Source organism: Podarcis cretensis, assembly GCF_951804945.1.
Source record: "Podarcis cretensis genome assembly, chromosome: 7".
NCBI lineage: Eukaryota > Metazoa > Chordata > Lepidosauria > Squamata > Lacertidae > Podarcis > Podarcis cretensis.
In genome coordinates, this window is record NC_137176.1 from 26,868,481 (window position 1) to 26,888,311 (window position 19,831).

A 19,831-nucleotide genomic window follows, 5' to 3' on the forward strand; every position below is an offset into this window, starting at 1 on the left:
TTAAGGAAGTACATTAGTTTTAATGGATGTACAATATGATCTATCTTGAAGAAAACAGTCATTATTCAGAGCACATGCCTTTATAGAGTCCTCAATATTTAACACCACACAAAAACCATTGAACAGTTTGAGTTCATGACAGATTCTTAATGTTTACACAAAAATGCCACAAAAAACGTGCTTTATCACTGCTATCAGAATCCATGCCTGCTCTATTTGCAGTCTTCTTGCTGCTTTCCCCCCTCATTTTCAAGCTTTTTATTCTCTTAAAATGGAAAGATTTAAAAGCCAGCTTTTTTTTAGGGAACATGGGACATACGTCATTGAGCAATTAATACCCCAAATATAATCTAACTATGGAACTGAAGATAAACTGTACAACTCAGTGGCAAACTCCTCCCTCTGAAGAAAAAGTTATCCATGAATCAGTCATGATTTAAGTATCTGCATCCTTTGAGGTATGCAGCGCAACAACCGCAAATGTTGCAATTAAAATTTAAACTGTCGAACATCTAACACACAATTCAGGTTGCAAATTTCTATACTATGCATTGTGGCAATACAAGGACATTTTTTGAGGGCAGGGAATATCCAAAATTAGCTGAGCATACACCTCTAGAATTTGGTAGAGCGTCCTTCTCCAACTAGGCCCAGTGGTGGTGTAATCCAAAACAGCTAGAAGGGCCAGGTTAGAGGAAGCTGCTGTACGAATTTCTTCTCTTTCATGCTTGCAAAATGTGAAGAGGTGTTCTCAGGTTGTTCCTCAATGGCCTTCCAAACTACTATTTCTAGATTCCTGAATTTTCAATATGGCTTGTGTAGCTAGCTTTCTTGTCTATGGAGCAGCTGAGAAGTCTATTTCAGATAATGTTTGATACAGGTAACCTCTGCAAAAATTTATAACAATTATAAATTTATATAAATTTTTATAAAACAACTGCAGTACAATTGTGTGATCAATAGCTTTCCCAATTGGCTGAACGTCAATTAATAAGGAAGTAAATATATTTTTAAGGGTAAAGTTTACAAAGTTCACTTTCAGCTTCATAGGACCCATTTTTCATTATTATGGTGAAATGCTTTCATGACCTATAAAAGTGCTTCCAAATCAAAGGGTTTGGGCAATGAGGGAAATCAACAGTGAAAGCACCAAGTTGAACTGAAAAAGCATGCAGCAACAGAGCTGAACAGACTGTGCCCCAAAACACTTGCCCCTAAACCACCGCGATCCTAAGCCTCGTCCTCCTCGCCTTCCTCTTCAAACTCTCCTTGCTCGTCCGCTGTGGCGTCTTGATATTGCTGGTATTCGGAGACCAGGTCGTTCATGTTGCTCTCAGCCTCCGTGAACTCCATCTCATCCATGCCCTCTCCGGTGTACCAGTGCAGGAAGGCCTTTCGGCGGAACATGGCCGTGAACTGCTCAGAGATCCTCTTGAACAGCTCCTGGATGGCCGTGCTGTTGCCAATGAAGGTGGCGGACATCTTGAGGCCTCGCGGAGGGATGTCGCACACGGCCGTCTTCACGTTGTTGGGGATCCACTCGACAAAATAGCTGCTGTTCTTGTTCTGGACGTTCAGCATCTGCTCGTCCACTTCCTTCATGGACATTCTGCCCCGGAAAATGGCCGCCACCGTCAGGTAGCGCCCGTGGCGTGGGTCACAGGCCGCCATCATGTTCTTGGAATCAAACAATTGCTGGGTGAGCTCTGGCACTGACACGGCTCGGTACTGCTGGCTTCCACGGCTCGTGAGGGGAGCAAAGCCGGGCATGAAGAAGTGCAGGCGAGGGAATGGCACCATGTTGACCGCCAGCTTGCGGAGGTCGGCATTCAGTTGGCCAGGGAACCGCAGGCAGGTGGTGACGCCGCTCATGGTGGCCGAAACCAAGTGGTTGAGGTCCCCGTACGTCGGAGTGGTGAGTTTGAGAGTGCGGAAGCAGATATCGTACAAGGCCTCATTGTCAATACAGAAGGTTTCATCCGTGTTCTCCACCAGCTGGTGGACGGACAGCGTGGCATTGTAGGGCTCCACCACTGTGTCCGACACTTTAGGGGACGGCATCACACTGAATGTGTTCATGATCCTGTCAGGATACTCCTCCCGAATCTTGCTGATAAGGAGCGTCCCCATCCCAGAGCCCGTGCCACCACCCAGGGAATGGGTCAACTGGAAGCCCTGCAAGCAGTCGCAACTCTCAGACTCCTTCCTCACCACATCCAGCACAGAGTCCACCAGCTCCGCTCCCTCTGTGTAGTGGCCCTTGGCCCAGTTATTCCCTGCACCACTCTGGCCTAAATGAAGAAGCAGAAATACAAGGATAAAGAAACAAATTGGCAATTATTGATTTCTGGTCCAACTGTTCCTCTTATAAGCCATGTCCAGCCCCAGCCCACAAAACCAGTTTATTTTCCTCTGGTTCTCAGATATAGTGTTTAAAGACCCAACTCAGGAAAAGTACATTGGATCAAATATCATGAGCTTTTGTACCTTTGGCAATTTGAGGGTAGGGAATCATGAAACTGGCTCAGAGGAAGGAGAGATATTTCTACCACTTCACCTACTGCATATACCTGGAGATGTGCCACCTTTCTGCCAAATGGCAGAACTAGCCTTGCCCTTGTTTCAGTACATGATCAAAAGTTATAGGGAGAATGTATAGGATTAGTCAAACATTCCTCATAGCTGAATTCAAGTGGCTCCCAGGACAGAAGAGTCAGCTGTTTTGCATAGGGATGAGATGTGCAGAACATTTGGAATGACAAGATACATTGCGCTCCTGTCAAGAAGGGAGACTACAGTCACCAAAAGAATATTACATACCAAAGACAAAATTGTCAGGCCGAAAGATCTGGCCGAATGGTCCAGAGCGGACCGAATCCATTGTGCCAGGCTCCAAGTCCACCAGGACTGCACGGGGGACATACTTGTTGCCTGCAGGGAGACCAAAAGAAAGATTTATGGATGCAGTGACCTTGTTAAATTATCTGCAGTCTACTGTGCTCTTGGCAACCCTCAGCGTTACTCAGAAAAGAATTTTGTATCAAGTAGCAGCACTTATTGTGAACAGATTTTCAATGGCAACCGCTGTCAACCGCTATTCTCTAAGGTATTTAGTCAGCAAAATCAACCGTACAAAGAAAGCAGGTTTCTGGCATCAGCTTCAGAAAACAGGCCTTAATCATGCTCTAGCCTCGGTTATGCCTTTACATAGCGACACTTTGTACAAGCCCAGAGGAAAGAAAGCATCATTCTCCCCTCGTCTGCCAGGTCTTTCACATCACCCACTATCCAGTCCTTTTAACTTGAGATGCACCTGCTCTACCACTGAACTGGTCCCTCCCCATAGCCCATCCAGCTAAGTTGTGGCCCATCAGCTGTTACCGCAATCCCCTTTGAAGTAAGTCAGGGGTCTTATTACGTATCCAAGCACAATTCAAAGTGTTGGTGCTGACCTTTAAAGCCTTAAACAGCCTTGGCCCAGTATACCTGAAGGAGCGTCTCCAGCCCCATTGTTCAACCTGGACACTGAGGTTCAGCTCCGAGGGCCTTCTGGCAGTTCCCTCCCTGCGAGAAGTGAGGTTGCAGGTAACCAGACAGAGGGCCTTCACGGTGGTGCCCTCCCTGTGGAATGCCCTCCCATCAGATGTCAAGGAAATAAGCAACTATCTGATGTAAGACACCTGAAAGCAGCCCTGTTTAGGGAAAGTTTTTAATATTTCATCTTTTGCCATGTCTTTAATGTTCTGCTGGGAGTCGCCCAGAGTGGCTGAGGAAATACAGCCATATGGGTGGGGTATAATAAATTATTATTATTATCACCCGACATCTGGTGATTGGCAGGTGGTACGTCCTGCTCACACAGGTTGGCCTGTGTGTGTGTGTGTGTGCGTGCAAGTGTGCATAGACCACAGCAGCCAGAGCCACTTCCCCACCTGTACTTCATAGGTACCCATGGAAAATTTTGTCTGCGAAGTCTTATTATTACAAGGTTATTTATTTTCAGTTACAGAAATCATAAATAACCTTTTACATCCAGAAGCAACAATGTCAATGTTTCCCCTCCCAAGCAAAAAACCCTGTGTTTGAAAACACATAATTAGGGAGCTTCTGGCAGGCAGGCTGCATCTTAGAACAAAGAAATTCTTCCCATTCCCCTAACACAGAAGGAAATTCTTCTAAGGTGGGGCTAGACACAAAAATGTGAATAGCATCTGTTTATAAAAATAAAAAAGGCTCTTTGCAAGAACTGCGTATTTATCTGCAGATTTAATTAGCTGGAAGCCATGCAATCAATCAATCAAGATTTCTGTAAATGTGCAACAGACTTATTTCCGGAGGCAGACAGCTAGAAGCACTTCCTTAAAAAGACACGCGCTCCATTTTTACCGGCAGCTTCATTGTAGTAGACGTTGATCCTCTCAAGCTGCAGGTCACTGTCTCCATGGTAGCTGCCTGTCGGGTCAATGCCGTGCTCGTCGCTGATGACCTCCCAGAACTGAAATGGGAATTTTGCAGAGCGATTTAGCAAGTGTGACGAGGAAGCATGACTTAACACATGCAGCTGCTGCGGCCACACCTTGGCCACCATACTGCAAGCACATGATCCTCTGCGCCATGACGAGACAGATTCCCTTCACACAAAGCAATGCCAACAGGGCATAGGAAGGCAGGATTGTTAAATTTCACGGATGGACATACTGTTGGGGGAAGAGGGGAGGGACTTGTTTAACAAAGAAAGAAGCCAATTGGCTTCCGGCTTTGCACCATCACGCTGCTTCAAATACAGGCTGCATCCTCTGCAGAGGGGCGAGGCAACCTAAAAGCTTATCGTTATAACTGGATTGCTGCAAGTTCTAACACTGTGTGAGACAGATCTGGCCCCGACGGAAAGCGAAGGCCTTTATTGTTTCCCGCAAGATCTGCCCTATGAAGCGGCAGGGGAAAATGGTCTGTGTATCCGAGGCTTGCGAAAGAGGAGGCGCACCGTAGACATAACCCCGGGGAGGGTTTTCCTAGTGCTTTGCCCCCCCCCCCCAATCCTTCAGCTTAATTCTTAGGTGGCGATTAATGCCTTTCATTGGAGACGCAAGAGTGGCTGGGGAAACTCAGCCAGATGGGCGGGACATAAATAGTAAAATTTATTATTATTATTATTATTATTATTATTATTCTAAGAAAAGGAAACGACACGGCTGGTCCCCACACACTCGGCTCTTACCAACAATAGATCCTCCCCACTAGATCCCCTTGCCCCCGCTTTCCCATGATACCTTGGCTCCAATCTGATTCCCGCACTGGCCGGCTTGCATGTGCACGATCTCCCGCATGGCTGCGACTTTGTTTCAGGCGATCACCCGCTTGCTGCCTTCCGGAAAGAGAAAACTGCGACTTGCTCTCTGGACGACAGAAGCAGAAAACAAGGGCGCGCCTCCCCCGCCCCCGAGGGCTCATTTATAGCGGGCGCGCATGGCTCCGCCCCTTCCCTTCCCGGCCGGGCGCAGGGCGGGGCTAAAGGCACCTAGAAGCCTCCTTGGCTCTCGCTCACTCCTCCGCTGCTCGCGCCCGAGGGAGGGGGGGGGGCGGGGCGGCGGCGGCGGCCTGGATTTGACCGGCCTCGCCCCGCGCACGCGAGCAGGTGCTTTCTTAGGGGCGACCCTAATATTGCAAAGCGGGTCCTCGCTGTGCCGGCTTTTGGTCTTTTCGGCGGGGGTTTTATTTTTGCACCTTCCTGCAGCAGACACCATTTTGATGCGCTCGAAGGTTTTCTTTCCCCCAGATAGACTGTTGTGGGCCCGGGAGCTCAGTCTAAGGGTTGCGTTTTTCTGCTGCGGTCAGAAATCTCCGGTTTTTCCCTCCCCCACGCAGCCCTTTCACATCCTGCTTCATCCAATGAGTGGGCATCGCCGACTATAAAGGAATGTGGGATTGTTAAGAAACGACTCACACTGCTGGGGAAATGCCTAGCTGCTGGTTCATACTACTCTGATGAAAGAGTGAGAAAAGAGCAGGCTGTGGAGTAGGAAAAACAGCTGGTTTCCCGATAACTTGAGGGGGATTTGGTTGATAAGTGCAGGGCACACAGTCTCCAAACCCCTTTATAAGCGATTTCTTTTATATCCCAGAATTTGCTCCTATCTGTGAGGAGGAAGGGAGTTGGCAACCTTGACCAGGTAGTTTGAGACTTCGCCTGCCTACATTTCAATGCAGTTGTGGAAGCAACAACAAAATCAGGCTCCCATAGCCTTCCTCTTCTGTGTCAAGACTTCCATCCAAGAAACTATCATTCGGATTGTAGCCTTTTTTTGTTTACTAATGTGGGGTGCTTGGTCTTTTCACCTTTGGTTGTGACTGAGTGGGACTCTCAGTGGGGAGTTTTGCGCTCAGAGGCACTACATGTCTAGGGACTAGTAGAGATTTTGGAACACACCTGTTGTATGACTGCCTTTCTTTTTTGTTGTGTAGCGTGCTGTCTCCCCATTGCCATTGTTTCTTCCTTCCCTCTCTCATACTCTTAGTTCCATGCAGGTGTGAGCAGAGTGCTAGTCCATGTGCTAGTTCTATGATCATGGCCATTTCTAGCACTGTGTGGAGATGCAGCATATTCCTTGGGGCCTCGGGACAGAACATGGTGTTATGAGTTTGTGGGGACCAGATTCCCCTAAATTCCTGGGTCCAGTAAATGTTAAAAAATAAGACGGGCCAGTTTCCTGATCAGGTAATCGCCTGGGAGATGAGCCATTTAGAGAACAAAGGGAAGGTAACGAGCCATTAGGGAAGCAAAGAGAGGGAGCTCTATGTCAGAAGGCAAATAGAAAGGGCCCCTCCTTCAACTCAGAGTGAATTTGAAGACAAAGCCGGAGTTTGAAGTAGAGTTTGAGAGCTGGCTTTGATGTGAGTGAGAAACTGGAGAAAAAACAGCAAGCAGAGAGTCAGGGAGCCGTGGCTGATTTCTGCTTGAATCCAAGGCTGCAGCTACGGGAGAAGCAAGACCCTTTTGTGTGTTAATCATATGCTCAGGTTGTATATATGTGTAAATAAAGGTGTGGGAATGTTGAGGAAAGTAGGAGAGGATATATTGCTTAAGTATTATCCCTCCTCACTCACGCTAATGAGTAAGCAGCAGAGCACATTCCCTTGCAGGTTGCTGGAAGCAAGTTGATGATTTGTTAGAACTATTTAAGTTAAGCAGTCCAGTCTGCCTTGTCCAGCCTGGATTGTTCTTGGCAATTTCCCCCTTTTATTTCCCTCCTAAAATAATAACAAAATGAGTCTTGTTTAGAAGTAAGAGTAAAGTTTACTTACATTCAGTTCACAGTAGTATTCTGAAGGCAGGCTTTATCTTGTGGTTACAGTTACATTTGTAGAGAAAAGCAGTCTGAGCTAGGCCTCAGACTTTCTACCTTGTGGCTTCCATCCTCTGTAAGAATGAGCCATGTGCTGGCTAAGAGCCAGAAGAGGAGTCCAAAAGGAGAAAATGGGGGAAAAGGGAAGATGGCTGCATGACTAGCCCTTTTGTAGAGTCTGCTAGGGTCACGCCAATCTACCTGGTCACACTTGGGGGGCGGGGCTCCAAAGCAGGTATGACAGGAAGTCCTCCCTGTCTGGAGGAACATTCTCCTGTGTGTCCACTCTAGGCAACAGGAAATGTTGTAGTTGACAGCTTCAGTGATGATACATCCCACAAGAGACACCACAGTCTCTGCTGTGCCTCATTTCCAGTAGGAAACCTGGACTCTGGGGAAGTATCTGAAACCCCTGGACTCTCACACCTCTTGGCGATTGGGGTGATGGGCAACAGTACTTAGCTGCATTTCTTCTTTTTCTTGGCTATTTATGATTCCGTCAGCCAACATGCCTAGTTTAAGAGCTCAAAGAGGCATATTTAAAGGGTTGTACATATAAGTCATATCGCCTTGGTTTTACTTATCACATCTTTCTCTTTAAAAATATTTTTTATTGAAAGTTTATTTTCCACAATTATGCTTTCTCCAATAAAATAATGCAATCATTGGCTTCCCTTCTTCAGCTCCCATGGTTCTTTTTAAGTTTCCCATCATTACTGCATATCCTATTCTAACCATCCAGATCGCGCCCCCCACTTTAAATATTACCTCAGCATGATTTTTACTGTTGAATTTACCTCCATCCTGCTAGCGTTTTCACTTGTTTATAATTATTTCCCCATAATTCTCCTATTCTGCTGGTTAGACCCACTGATTCTGCATATTCCCATCATCTTGAACTGCCATTCTTCCTCCTTTGGATCTTCTCCCACCCTCCATTTAATCCCATCTGCTTTCTAGCTTTCTAATTCCCTGCATTTTCAAACTTAAATTACAAAAAATGCAAACATACCTCTCTGTGTTTATTTTAAGGCCATGGAGTCCTGTTGAACAACAAACTATTTTAGTGCTTATAGAGAGCTCTCTTTAATGAGCAGTTCGATTTTAATGATTTGTTACTTTTTGTTTGCTGAAATTGCCAGATGAAAGGTTCCTTTGAGGGATCACCAAGAAGTCCCTTCTGCCCAAGAGACTCTACATTGAAAGCCAGCTTATATTTTTGCAGCTCTCCTTGGTGTTGTGTGCAACATTTTCCCTGTGTGTACCAAGGGACAAGCACCTCATTGCCTCTACCAAGGAAAGGGCATGCACATCAGCTTTCCTTTGAAGACACCCGCACTTAATGTCTGAACATCAGGGACACACACAGACATGTGGCTCCGCAGCACCATTCCACATTTGGTGCCTCATTGCGCGATGCATGCAAGGTTAATGTTCCTGAGATCCGTGGGCATCCATGAGGCGGCAAGGGCATCTTCCTCCACAAAAATCATAACCCCCTTCGTTAAGAGAAAGAGCAAGTTTTTAGCATGCGTTGTGAGAAACTAACCTACTCCCACCTTCTAGGCTTTCAGGATTCTATTTCCAAGTTGTTCATAAACTAAGCTCTTCTAAAACCAAGGTACCACTGTATTGCCTAGTTCTTAAGAATGGAGTACTAAACCAGGGGAAACGTGTCATAGTTTTTTGTTACTACTTATGTATGTTATAAGGGACGCAGGTGGCGCTGTGGGTTAAAGCCTCAGCGCCTAGGGCTTGCCGATCGAAAGGTCGGTGGTTCGAATCCCTGCGGCGGGGTGCGCTCCCGCTGCTCGGTCCCAGCGCCTGCCAACCTAGCAGTTCAAAAGCACCTCCGGGTGCAAGTAGATAAATAGGGACCGCTTACCAGCGGGAAGGTAAACGGCGTTTCCGTGTGCGGCTCTGGCTCGCCAGAGCAGCGATGTCACGCTGGCCACGTGACCCGGAAGTGTCTCCGGACAGCGCTGGCCCCTGGCCTCTTGAGTGAGATGGGCGCACAACCCCAGGGTCTGTCAAGACTGGCCCGTACGGGCAGGGGTACCTTTACCTTTACTTTACCTTTATGTATGTTATATTTCACTCTGGCCCTCCTGATGGTTGAAAGAGGGCAAAATGTTTATATTCAAAATGTTTTCCCAGGGATGATGAAATGTGGTACTTTGAAGCAAAAGATAAGGACCTGAGGAGATGGAGCAGTGGTTCTTGACTGTGTATCACCTAGAGTGATCCAGTGTAGACTGTTGAAAAGATCAGCATGAACACTGGTACACTCAGTTTCATGGATTGCAGGTGTGAGGCCTGTTGATCACAGGATACCAAACATGGTATCTCTTTAGATTAGAAACGCTTTAAGGGAATTGGGGCAAGGGGAACCTAACTCCTACTGATGCTTCAGATTAAAATACCCCATTAAAAGTGGTGCCACTGCTCGCTCTCTCCCGCATTTTACAAAGCTGATTTCCTTTAAAAGATGTTCAGTAAACGTATGCATGTCACCAGTGCTTCAGATGCTGGGCTTGACAAAACCAAAGAGTTGTAGAACTGGAGGACTTGGAAGGGAGGGCAAAGGGTCATCTGGTCCGATCCCCTGCAGTGCAGGAAGCACAGCTAAAGAATCCCAGACATCTTCCTCACATGGGAGCTATTGGGATGAGAATTCAAGTTCTGGGATGAAAAACTGAATAGATTTTAGGAACAAATGACAACCCAGCAGATTTTGGTCAGCCACCTCCAAACAACCCACACAAGGTGAAGTAAGATGTTTTTGTTATGTTTAGGGGTATTAGCATTGAAATATATATATATTTCAGGGGGCTTGGGCATGTTTATCTCCTTTAAAGAAGAACAAGCATAGGCCAAAAGGGCTAGTTTATTAACCCTCATTTAGAAAGCTTTGTTTCAGTCCTTTACTACCATGTTTTCCAAATTCCACCCTGAATAAGGCATTGGCTCATTTAGTACAGGGTTTCCCAAACATGGCTCACCAGTTGTTTTTGGTCTACAAATATCATCATTCCCGACCACAGATTATGCTCGCTAGGGATAATGGGAGTTGTAGTCCAAGAGCATCTGGAGACCCAAGTTTGGGAAACACTTCCCACCCACCCCCATTATTCCTTAGGGCAGGCATGTCCAACTGGTCCATTACGGGGAATCCCTGGTCGATTGCGTGATCCTGATTGATCGCCCAAAAAGAAAAAATAGCTCAACAACTTTGGTTAATCCAATGGGTAGATCACTGCCAGTTTAATAGTTGGAGTACATCACAGTCTCTTGGAAGTTGGACATGCCTGCCCCAGGGAATGCAGAAAAACAGGTTCCTGTCCCAGTCCTAGGAAGGTGGTAAAGGAAACCATGTCTTTCTTTCTTTCTCTTTTACCCTGCAGCAGCAGAACAGCATGAAGGAAAACTCTTGTCTGTGGAGAGTGAAAGGACAGATCTCGACTCTCCCTCGGTTCCACACACTGTCTCAGCAAATTATATTCTCAGCAGCCACTCCTCCAAGGTTCCAGGTGCATGTAGTGATCTGAAGGACAACCTCAAGTCTTACCATCACTGGCCACAATCTTCTGCGTTCTCATGAAGCTTCAGAGGCACAGACCCAATCTTGTTTTCCTGTAATTATGATAATCATTTACCATACCTTCAAGAAATTGGTTTTAGGCTGAGGTCTTGACTCTCCTCTTTGAAGATGAGTGTGATTAGGTTTTTAAAAAGCAAAAAAAACCTTGACTAAATTAATTACAAAAGAAAACAATTCCTCACTGTAATGAACATGAGTGTAGTTCCTAAATTAAGTAGTAGTAGACCAGTTACTTAGACACCACCTCTATTGAGGGACCATCTGCAGGAAAACTGAAATTTGTGCTGTAATTCTTGTTGCATTATTTAGGGTTAGAGTAGCAACTTACTTTTCAATGGACAACAGCACTCCTTAATGTCAGGGCAATTTGGGCTTCGGATCTATTACGACTCTGTTGAAAACATGTTTCTTGCCATTGTCTTCAGAGTATACTCCAGCTTCCTTACAAAGGGATGTGGATTCTGTGACCTCCCAAGTGATGGACTAAAGCTCCCACTCGCCATGCTCACTGGGGCTGATGGGAGTTGGAGTCCAACAACATCTGGAAGACCACAGGTCCCTCGTCGCTCAGTTAGGAAACGCACCAAGAAGCCTAAGGACAAGAATCAACATTATCTTTTAACATAGTGTTAGCACCCCAAGGAGAGCATAATCATCTAAATATATTACAAAATGTGTAGAGGTGTTCTCAGGTTGTTCCTCAATGGGATCCAAACTATTATTTCTAGATTCCTGAATTTTCAAAATGGCTTGTGTAGTTAGCTTCCTTGTCTACGGAGCAGCTGAGAAGTCTTTATTTCAGATAAACTATGACATAAGTAACCTCTGCAAAAATATATAAAAATTATAAATTTATAATGTATATAAATTTATAATTTTTATAAAACAGCTGCAGTACAATGGTGTGATCAATAGCTTTACACATATAGCTGAAGGACAACAGTTGTCTTAACAAGGAAGGAAGTATATTCTTAAGGGTAAAAGTTACAAAGTTTACTTTTAGCCCCAATTTAAAGTGTGGAGAGCTTCATAGCACCCACTTTTCATTATTATGTTGAAATGTTTTCACAACCTATAAAAGTGCTTCCAAATCAAATGGTTTGGGCAATGAGGGAAATCAACAGTGAAAGCACCAAGTTGAACTGAAAAAGCATGCAGCAACAGAGCTGAACAGACTGTGCCCCAAAACACTTGCCCCTAAACCACCGCGATCCTAAGCCTCGTCCTCCTCGCCTTCCTCTTCAAACTCTCCTTGCTCGTCCGCTGTGGCGTCTTGATATTGCTGGTATTCGGAGACCAGGTCGTTCATGTTGCTCTCGGCCTCCGTGAACTCCATCTCATCCATGCCCTCTCCGGTGTACCAGTGCAGGAAGGCCTTTCGGCGGAACATGGCCGTGAACTGCTCAGAGATCCTCTTGAACAGCTCCTGGATGGCCGTGCTGTTGCCAATGAAGGTGGCGGACATCTTGAGGCCTCGCGGAGGGATGTCGCACACGGCCGTCTTCACGTTGTTGGGGATCCACTCGACAAAGTAGCTGCTGTTCTTGTTCTGGACGTTCAGCATCTGCTCGTCCACTTCCTTCATGGACATTCTGCCCCGGAAAATGGCCGCCACCGTCAGGTAGCGCCCATGCCGTGGGTCACAGGCCGCCATCATGTTCTTGGAATCAAACAATTGCTGGGTGAGCTCTGGCACCGACACGGCTCGGTACTGCTGGCTTCCGCGGCTCGTGAGGGGAGCAAAGCCGGGCATGAAGAAGTGCAGGCGAGGGAATGGCACCATGTTGACCGCCAGCTTGCGGAGGTCGGCATTCAGTTGGCCAGGGAACCGCAGGCAGGTGGTGACGCCGCTCATGGTGGCCGACACCAAGTGGTTGAGGTCCCCGTACGTCGGAGTCGTGAGCTTGAGAGTGCGGAAGCAGATATCGTACAAGGCCTCATTGTCAATACAGTAGGTTTCATCCGTGTTCTCCACCAGCTGGTGGACGGACAGCGTGGCATTGTAGGGCTCCACCACCGTGTCCGACACTTTAGGAGACGGCATCACACTGAATGTGTTCATGATCCTGTCAGGATACTCCTCCCGAATCTTGCTGATAAGGAGCGTCCCCAGTCCGGAGCCTGTGCCGCCACCCAGGGAATGGGTCAACTGGAAGCCCTGCAAGCAGTCACAGTTCTCTGACTCCTTCCTTACCACATCCAGCACAGAGTCCACCAGCTCAGCTCCTTCTGTGTAGTGGCCCTTGGCCCAGTTATTCCCAGCACCACTCTGGCCTAGAAGCAGAAAGACAAGAATACAGAAACATGGCAACTATTGATTTCTATCTGCTAATGGCATCATGATCTGGTCCAAGTGTTCCTTTTATAAGCAGTGTCCAGACCCAGACTACAAAACCGGTTTACTTCCCTCTGGTTCTCAAATACAGCGGTACCTCGGGATCCGTTCCGGAGCCCCGTTCGCATCCTGAAGTGAATTTAACAAGCAACAGGTCTGCGCGTGTCGTATTTTGCCGCTTCCGCACATGCGCGTGACGTCATTTTGAGCGTCTGCACATGGGCGAGTGGCGAAACCCGGAAGTAACATGCTCTGTTACTTCCGGGCTGCCACGGAGTGCAACTCGAACGCGCTCAACCCGAAGCAGATTCAAACCAAGGTATGACTGTAAAGTGTTTAAAGACCCAGCTCTGAAAAAGTATATTGGATCAAATATCATGAGCTATCGTACCTTTGGCAATTTGAGGGTAGGGGATGATGAAACTGGCTCAGAGGAAGGAGAGATCTTTGTACCACATCACCTATTGCGTATACCTGGAGATGTACAGTGGTGCCTCGCAAGACGAAATTAATTTGTTCTGCAAGTTTATTCTTCTTGCGAGTTTTTCGTCTTGCGAAGCACGGTTTCCCATAGGAATGCATTGAAAATCAATCAATGCGTTCCTATGGAAACCGCCTTCAGACCAAGTCCGGGGACAGTCTGTCCCCCGACCTCTTCTGAAGGCTGGGGGGGGGGGGGGACAAGGGCTTTTCTTCCCACCGCCAGCCTTCAGAAGGCTGGCGGTGGGAAGAAAAGCCCTTCTCCCCACCTCCCGCCCCGCAAGCTCCAGGGACAGGAGGGCTTTGCTGCCAACCGCCAGCATTTTAAAAGCCCCCGGGACAGCGGAGACTTCTCCACTGTCCCGGGGCAATCTTAAAATGCTGGCGGGCGGCAGCAAAGCCTTCGCTGCCGACCCCCAGCATCTTAAAAGCCCCCGGGACAGCGGAGGTCTTCTGAAGGCCGGCGGTGGGCGAAAGGCTTTGCTCCCCCCCGCCTGCCTTCAAAAGCCGTCCGGGATAGCGGAGAAACGCGCTGCGCTTCTCCGCTATCCCGGGAAGGCAGGCAGGGGGAGCAAAGACTTTTGCCCCCCGCCGGCCTTCAGAAGAGGTCCAGGACCGTCGTAGGGGGGCGAAAGGCTTTGCTCCCCACCGCCAGCATTTAAAAGAGGTCCCCGGAGATTTCCCTATGGGCAAGCCCATAGGGAAATTCGTCTTGCGGAACGACAAAAACGGAAAACTCTTTCGTCTTGCAAGTTTTTCGTTTTGCGAGGTGTTCGTCTTGCCAGGCACCATTTTACCACCTTTCTGCCACCTGGCATAATTAGCCTTGCCCTTGTTTCAGTACATGATCAAATGTTACAGGGAGTGTATAGGATTAGTCAAACACTCCTCATAGTTGAATTCAAGTGTCTCCCAGGACAGGCAGAAGTCAGTTGTTTTTCATAGGGGTGATATTCGCAGAACATTTGGAAAGAATAGGTATGAGCAATCCAGCAGCTGCTTCAAGATACATTGAGCGTCTGTCAAGAACAGAGACTACAGTCACCGAAAGAATATTACATACCAAAGACGAAATTGTCAGGCCGAAAGATTTGGCCGAATGGTCCAGACCGGACAGAATCCATTGTGCCAGGCTCCAAGTCCACAAGGATGGCACGGGGAACATACTTGTTGCCTGCAGGGAGAACAAAAGATTTATGAATGCAGTGACCTCATTAAATTATCTGCAGTCTACTGGGCTCCTGGCAACCCTCAGCGTTACTCAGGAAAGAATTTTATATCTCAACCCAACGTGCCGCTTTTACGCATGCGTGCATGGTGAAACCCAGAAAAAATACTTCCGGGTTTGCCATGTTCGCATCCTGAAAGATACGCAACCAGAGGTGTAGTTAAGTAGAGGTACCAGTGTATCTTTTAGAAGACATCTGAAGGCAACCCTGTTTAGGAAAGTTTTTAATATTTGATCTTTAACCATGTTTTTAATTTTCTGTTGGGAGCCGCCCAGAGTGGCTGGGGAAATACAGCCAGATGGGTGGGTTATAATAAATTAGTATTATCACCTGACATCCAGTGATTGGCAGGTGGTACGTCCTGCTCACCTGTCAAGGTTGGCCTGTGTGTTCATATACATGTGTGCATAGAGACCACAGCAGCCAGAGTCACTTCCCCACCTGTACTTCATAGATACCCATGGAAAGTTTTGTCTGCAAAGTTTTATTATTACAAGTTTAAAGGTTAAGGTAAAGGTAAAGGGACCCCTGACCATTAGGTGCAGTCGTGGCTGACTCTGGGGTTGTGGCGCTCATCTCGTTTTATTGGCTGAGGATGCCGGTGTACAGCTTCCAGGTCATGTGGCCAGCATGACCAAGCCGCTTCTGGCGAACCAGAGCAGTGCACAGAAACGCCGTTTACCTTCCCGCCGGAGCGGTACCTATTTATCTACTTGCACTTTGACGTGCTTTCAAACTGCTAGGTTGGCAGGAATAGGGACCGAGCAACGGGAGCTCACCCCGTCGTGGGGATTCGAACCGCCGACCTTCTGATCAGCAAGTCCTAGGCTCTGTGGTTTAACCCACAGCGCCACCCTGTCCGTAATTACAAGGTTATTCACTTTCAATTACAGAAATCATAAATAACCTTCGACATCCAGAAGCAACAATGTCAATGCCTTCCCCACCCCCGCAAAAAAACTGTTTTCGTTACTTTAATACCTTTTCTGCCCCCACCCCAGACAAATGAAGAGAAATTTTAAATCCTTTAATACAGCCCCAGTTTACTGGCCAGGTGTGCATTCTTCTTCTTCTTCCCAAGTCTGTATTTTTTGTTTGAAAACACATAATTAGGGAGCTTCTGGCAGGCAGGCTGCATTTTAGAACAAAGAAATTCTGCCTGTTCCCCTAACACAGAAGGAAATTCTTCTAAGGTGGGGCTGGACACCAAAAATAGGAAGAGCATCTGTTTATAAAAACAAAAAAGGCTCTTTGCAAGAACTGTGTATCTGCAGATTTAATTAGTTGGAAGCTGTACAATCTTATCAATTAAGATTTCTAAAAATGGGCAACAGACTTCATATCCGGAGGCAGCTAGAAGCACTTCCTTAAAAAGACACGCGCTCCATTTTTACCGGCAGCTTCATTGTAGTAGACGTTGATCCTCTCAAGCTGCAGGTCACTGTCTCCATGGTAGCTGCCTGTCGGGTCAATGCCGTGCTCGTCGCTGATGACCTCCCAGAACTGAAATGGGAATTTTGCAGAGCGATTTAGCAAGTGCGACGAGGAAGCATGACTTAACACGTGCAGCTGCCGCGGCCACACCTTGGCCACCATACTGCAAGCACATGATCCTCTGCGCCATGACGAGACAGATTCCCTTCACACAAAGCAATGCCAACAGGGCATAGGAAGGCAGGATGTTAGATTTCACGGATGGACATACTGTTGGGGGAAGAGGGGAGGGACTTGTTTAACAAAGAAAGAAGCCAATTGGCTTCCGGCTTTGCACCATTACGCACGCACCCAACCAGCTTGAACGCTGCTCCAAATCCAGACTGCATCCTCTGCAGAGGGGCGAGGCAACCTAAAAGCTTGCCGTTATAACTGGATTACTGCTAGTTCTAACACTCTGTGAGACGGATCTGGCCCCGACGGAAAGCGAAGGCCTTTATTGTTTCCCGCAAAATCTGCCCTATGAAGCGGCAGGGGAAAATGGTCGTCGCATCCGAGGCTTGCGAAAGAGGAGGCGCATCGTAGACGCACAGCTGTCAACTTTTCCCTTTTCTTGCGAGGAACCCTTGCGAGGAACCCTTGCGAGGAATAAGCGAATTTCCCTTTAAAAAAAGGGGAAAGTTGACAGCTATGCGTAGACATAACCCCGGGGATATTTTTCCTAGTGCTCTGCCCCCCCCCCAATCCTTCAGCTTAATTCTTAGGCGGCGATTAATGCCTTTCATCGGAGACGCAAGAAAAGGAAACGACACGGCTGGTCTCCACAATAGATCCCCCCCACTAGATCCCCTTGCCCCCGCTTTCCCATGATACCTTGGCTCCAATCTGATTCCCGCACTGGCCGGCTTGCATGTGCACGATCTCCCGCATGGCTGCGACTTTGTTTCAGGCGATCACCCGCTTGCTGCCTTCCGGAAAGAGAAAACTGCGACTTGCTCTCTCGACAACAGCAGCAGCAGGAAACAAGGGCGCGCCTCCCTCCTCCCCCGAGGGCTCTTTTATAGCGGGAGGCGCGTGGCTCCGCCCCTTCCCCTCCCGGCCCCCCCCCCTTGTCTCTCGCTCGAGGGGTGGAGAGGAGAAAGTGCACTCCTCCGCTGCTCGCGCCCGAGGGAGGGAGGGAGGGAGGGGGCGCGGCGGCGGCGGCGGCGGCCTGGATTTGACCGGCCCCGCCCCGCGCACGGAAGCAGGTGCTTTCTTAGGGGCGACCCTAATATTGCAAAGCGGGTCCTCGCTGTGCCGGCTTTTGGTCTTTTCGGCGGGGGTTTTATTTTTGCACCTGCCTGCAGCAGACACCATTTTGATGCGCTCGAAGGTTTTCTTTTCCCCCGATCCAAAAGCAGATAGACTGTTGTGGGCCCGGGAGCTCAGTCTAAGGGTTGCGTTTTTCTGCTGTGGTCAGAAATCTCCGATTATCCCCTTCCCTACCCAGCCTTTTCACATCATGTTGTTGTTGTTGTTTAGTCGTGTCCGACAGCAGACTGTGCTGATCCCTGGAGTAGGAGAAGCAGCTGTTTTCCTGATAACTTGAGGGGCATTTGGCTGACAAGCGCAGGGCACACAGTCTGCAAGTCCCTTTATAAGCGATTTTTTTTATATCCCAGAATTTCCTCCTATCTGTGAGGAGGAAGGGGGGGGTGGTAACCTTGACCGGGTAGTTTGAGACTTAACCTGCCTACCTTTCAATGCAGTTGTGGAAGCAACGACATAATCAGACTCCCATAGGCTTCCTCTTCTATGTCAAGACTTCCATCCAAGAAACTATCATTAGGATTGCAGCCCCCTTTTTTTGTTTATGAAATATACCTGGGGTCGCGTAGTGATTGCATGCTTTTTATGGCAGCTGGTAAAACAGTGAGTGAGTTCCCTCCCCACAACCTCTGGGTTTATGTACAGTATTTACACAATGGGTCCCATCTGATTGGCTGATTATGCTTCCCTCCTGGAGCCTGATTGGGCTGCTCCTGCAGGCCAATCACATTGTTGCATTCTGCCTATTGTTCTAGGATCCAAGCTTAGTACATAACACCCCTCCCCGCTAAGTTTCCATCATGTGCAGGTGGTTAGCATTCGTAGTCGTAGAGGTATGCCGGTCACCTACATAGGCGCTGTGGTCTGGGATGTCCCCCGGTATAGGTTTCTGGTTCTACAGGCCTCCCCTCCCAGCTGTCCCCTTGGGATTCCTCAGTCCAGCCCTCTTCCCAGTCCCCCCCCCCCGAATCATCGCCATAGCAGTGGCGGTGCCAGCTCCCCCCCCCCCCCCGTTAGCACATCATACAACACGGGGCTGGTCGCTCTGGTGACAGTGGTGGGTACCCATGCTGTGCCCACCCCAAAGTACACTATGTCCCGGGGCCAGAAGGTCCAGGGGTCCCTACTTTTCCCCACTACTGCCTCATCCTGAGCCCTGTTGGGATGAAGGCTGCCCAGTCTTGTTGTGAGGCGCCAGCCCATGAATAGTTCCACTGGGCTTTGGCCAGTTGTTGTGCTGGGGGTGCTGGGCTGGGCTAGGAGAAATGCGGCTAGGCAGTGCTCCCAGTCCCCTTGCATTATGCGGCGGAGGGCATCCTTGGTGGTCTGCACCATGCGCTCTACTTGACCGTTGGTGGCGGTGTGGAACGTTGCTGATCATGTGTGGTGGATGGCGTTTTGTGCTGTGAAGGTCTGGAACTCCTCTGATGTGAACGCTGTTCTGTTACCCGAGATGAGGGTGTTGGGGAGCCCATGGGTCATGAACAGCCTACGTAGTACTCGGATGGCCACGGCCATAGGAGTGGATGGTACCAGGGCAACTTCCAGCCATTTGGAGTACGAGTCCACCACTACGAAGAATGTCCTTCCCTGGAAGAGGCCAGCAAAGTCCACATGCAGGCGGGACCACACTGCTTGGGCAGACTCCCAGGGTTGGACGGGGGCCCTGCGGATGTAGAAGTGGACGGTACCAGTGCGACTTCCAGCCATTTGGTGTAGGAGTCCACCACTATGAAGAATGTTTTCCCCTGAAAGGGGCCAGCGAAGTCCACATGCAGGCGTGACCATGGTGCCCAGGTGGACTCCCAGGACTGGACTGGGGCCCTTGGGGGATCTGGGCGGAACTCCTGGCAGGTCTAGCAGTATTTAACCCAGGCCTCTATCTCCCCATCAATCCCCAGCCACCACACACAACTCCTTGCAAGGACCTTCATTCTCACTACCCCTGAGTGTGTTTCGTGTAGGGCTGTGAGGACCTTTTTGGCTGGGGAACGACCATCCTACTTCCCCATACCATGCACCCCTTGTGGGCCGACAGTTCGTGTTTGCAGGTTGTTTAGCCTGCGAATTCCAGCCCGGGGTTGCTACTGGACCATCCCCA

General features: G+C 48.5%; 2 protein-coding genes and 1 long non-coding RNA gene across 4 annotated transcripts in view; 1 reads left to right on the forward strand and 2 right to left on the reverse strand.

The window, feature by feature from the left end:
* The window catches only part of LOC307221017, a 108,520-nt gene that overhangs the window by 77,209 nt on the left and 11,480 nt on the right, over positions 1–19,831 (forward strand). The window lies entirely within an intron of this gene.
* LOC307220881 (tubulin beta-1 chain-like) lies at positions 62–5,444 on the reverse strand. Its single transcript, XM_079985047.1, has 4 exons — positions 5,271–5,444; positions 4,387–4,495; positions 2,821–2,931; positions 62–2,291 (listed from the first exon to the last, which is right to left on the reverse strand). The coding sequence occupies exons 1-4, from the start codon at positions 5,325–5,327 to the stop codon at positions 1,231–1,233; spliced, it is 1,338 nt and encodes a 445-aa protein (XP_079841173.1). The 5' UTR covers positions 5,328–5,444; the 3' UTR covers positions 62–1,230.
* LOC307220880 (tubulin beta-1 chain-like) lies at positions 10,213–17,471 on the reverse strand. 2 transcript variants are annotated; one of them, XR_013841139.1, is made up of 5 exons: positions 17,296–17,471; positions 16,383–16,491; positions 14,823–14,933; positions 11,545–13,218; positions 10,213–11,324 (listed from the first exon to the last, which is right to left on the reverse strand). XR_013841139.1 is itself a non-coding variant. In XM_079985046.1 (4 exons), the coding sequence occupies exons 1-4, from the start codon at positions 17,350–17,352 to the stop codon at positions 12,158–12,160; spliced, it is 1,338 nt and encodes a 445-aa protein (XP_079841172.1). In that variant the 5' UTR covers positions 17,353–17,471; the 3' UTR covers positions 10,213–12,157. The 2 variants fall into 2 exon arrangements, 1 of the variants encoding a protein (XP_079841172.1); XM_079985046.1 differs by having other exon boundaries at positions 10,213–13,218.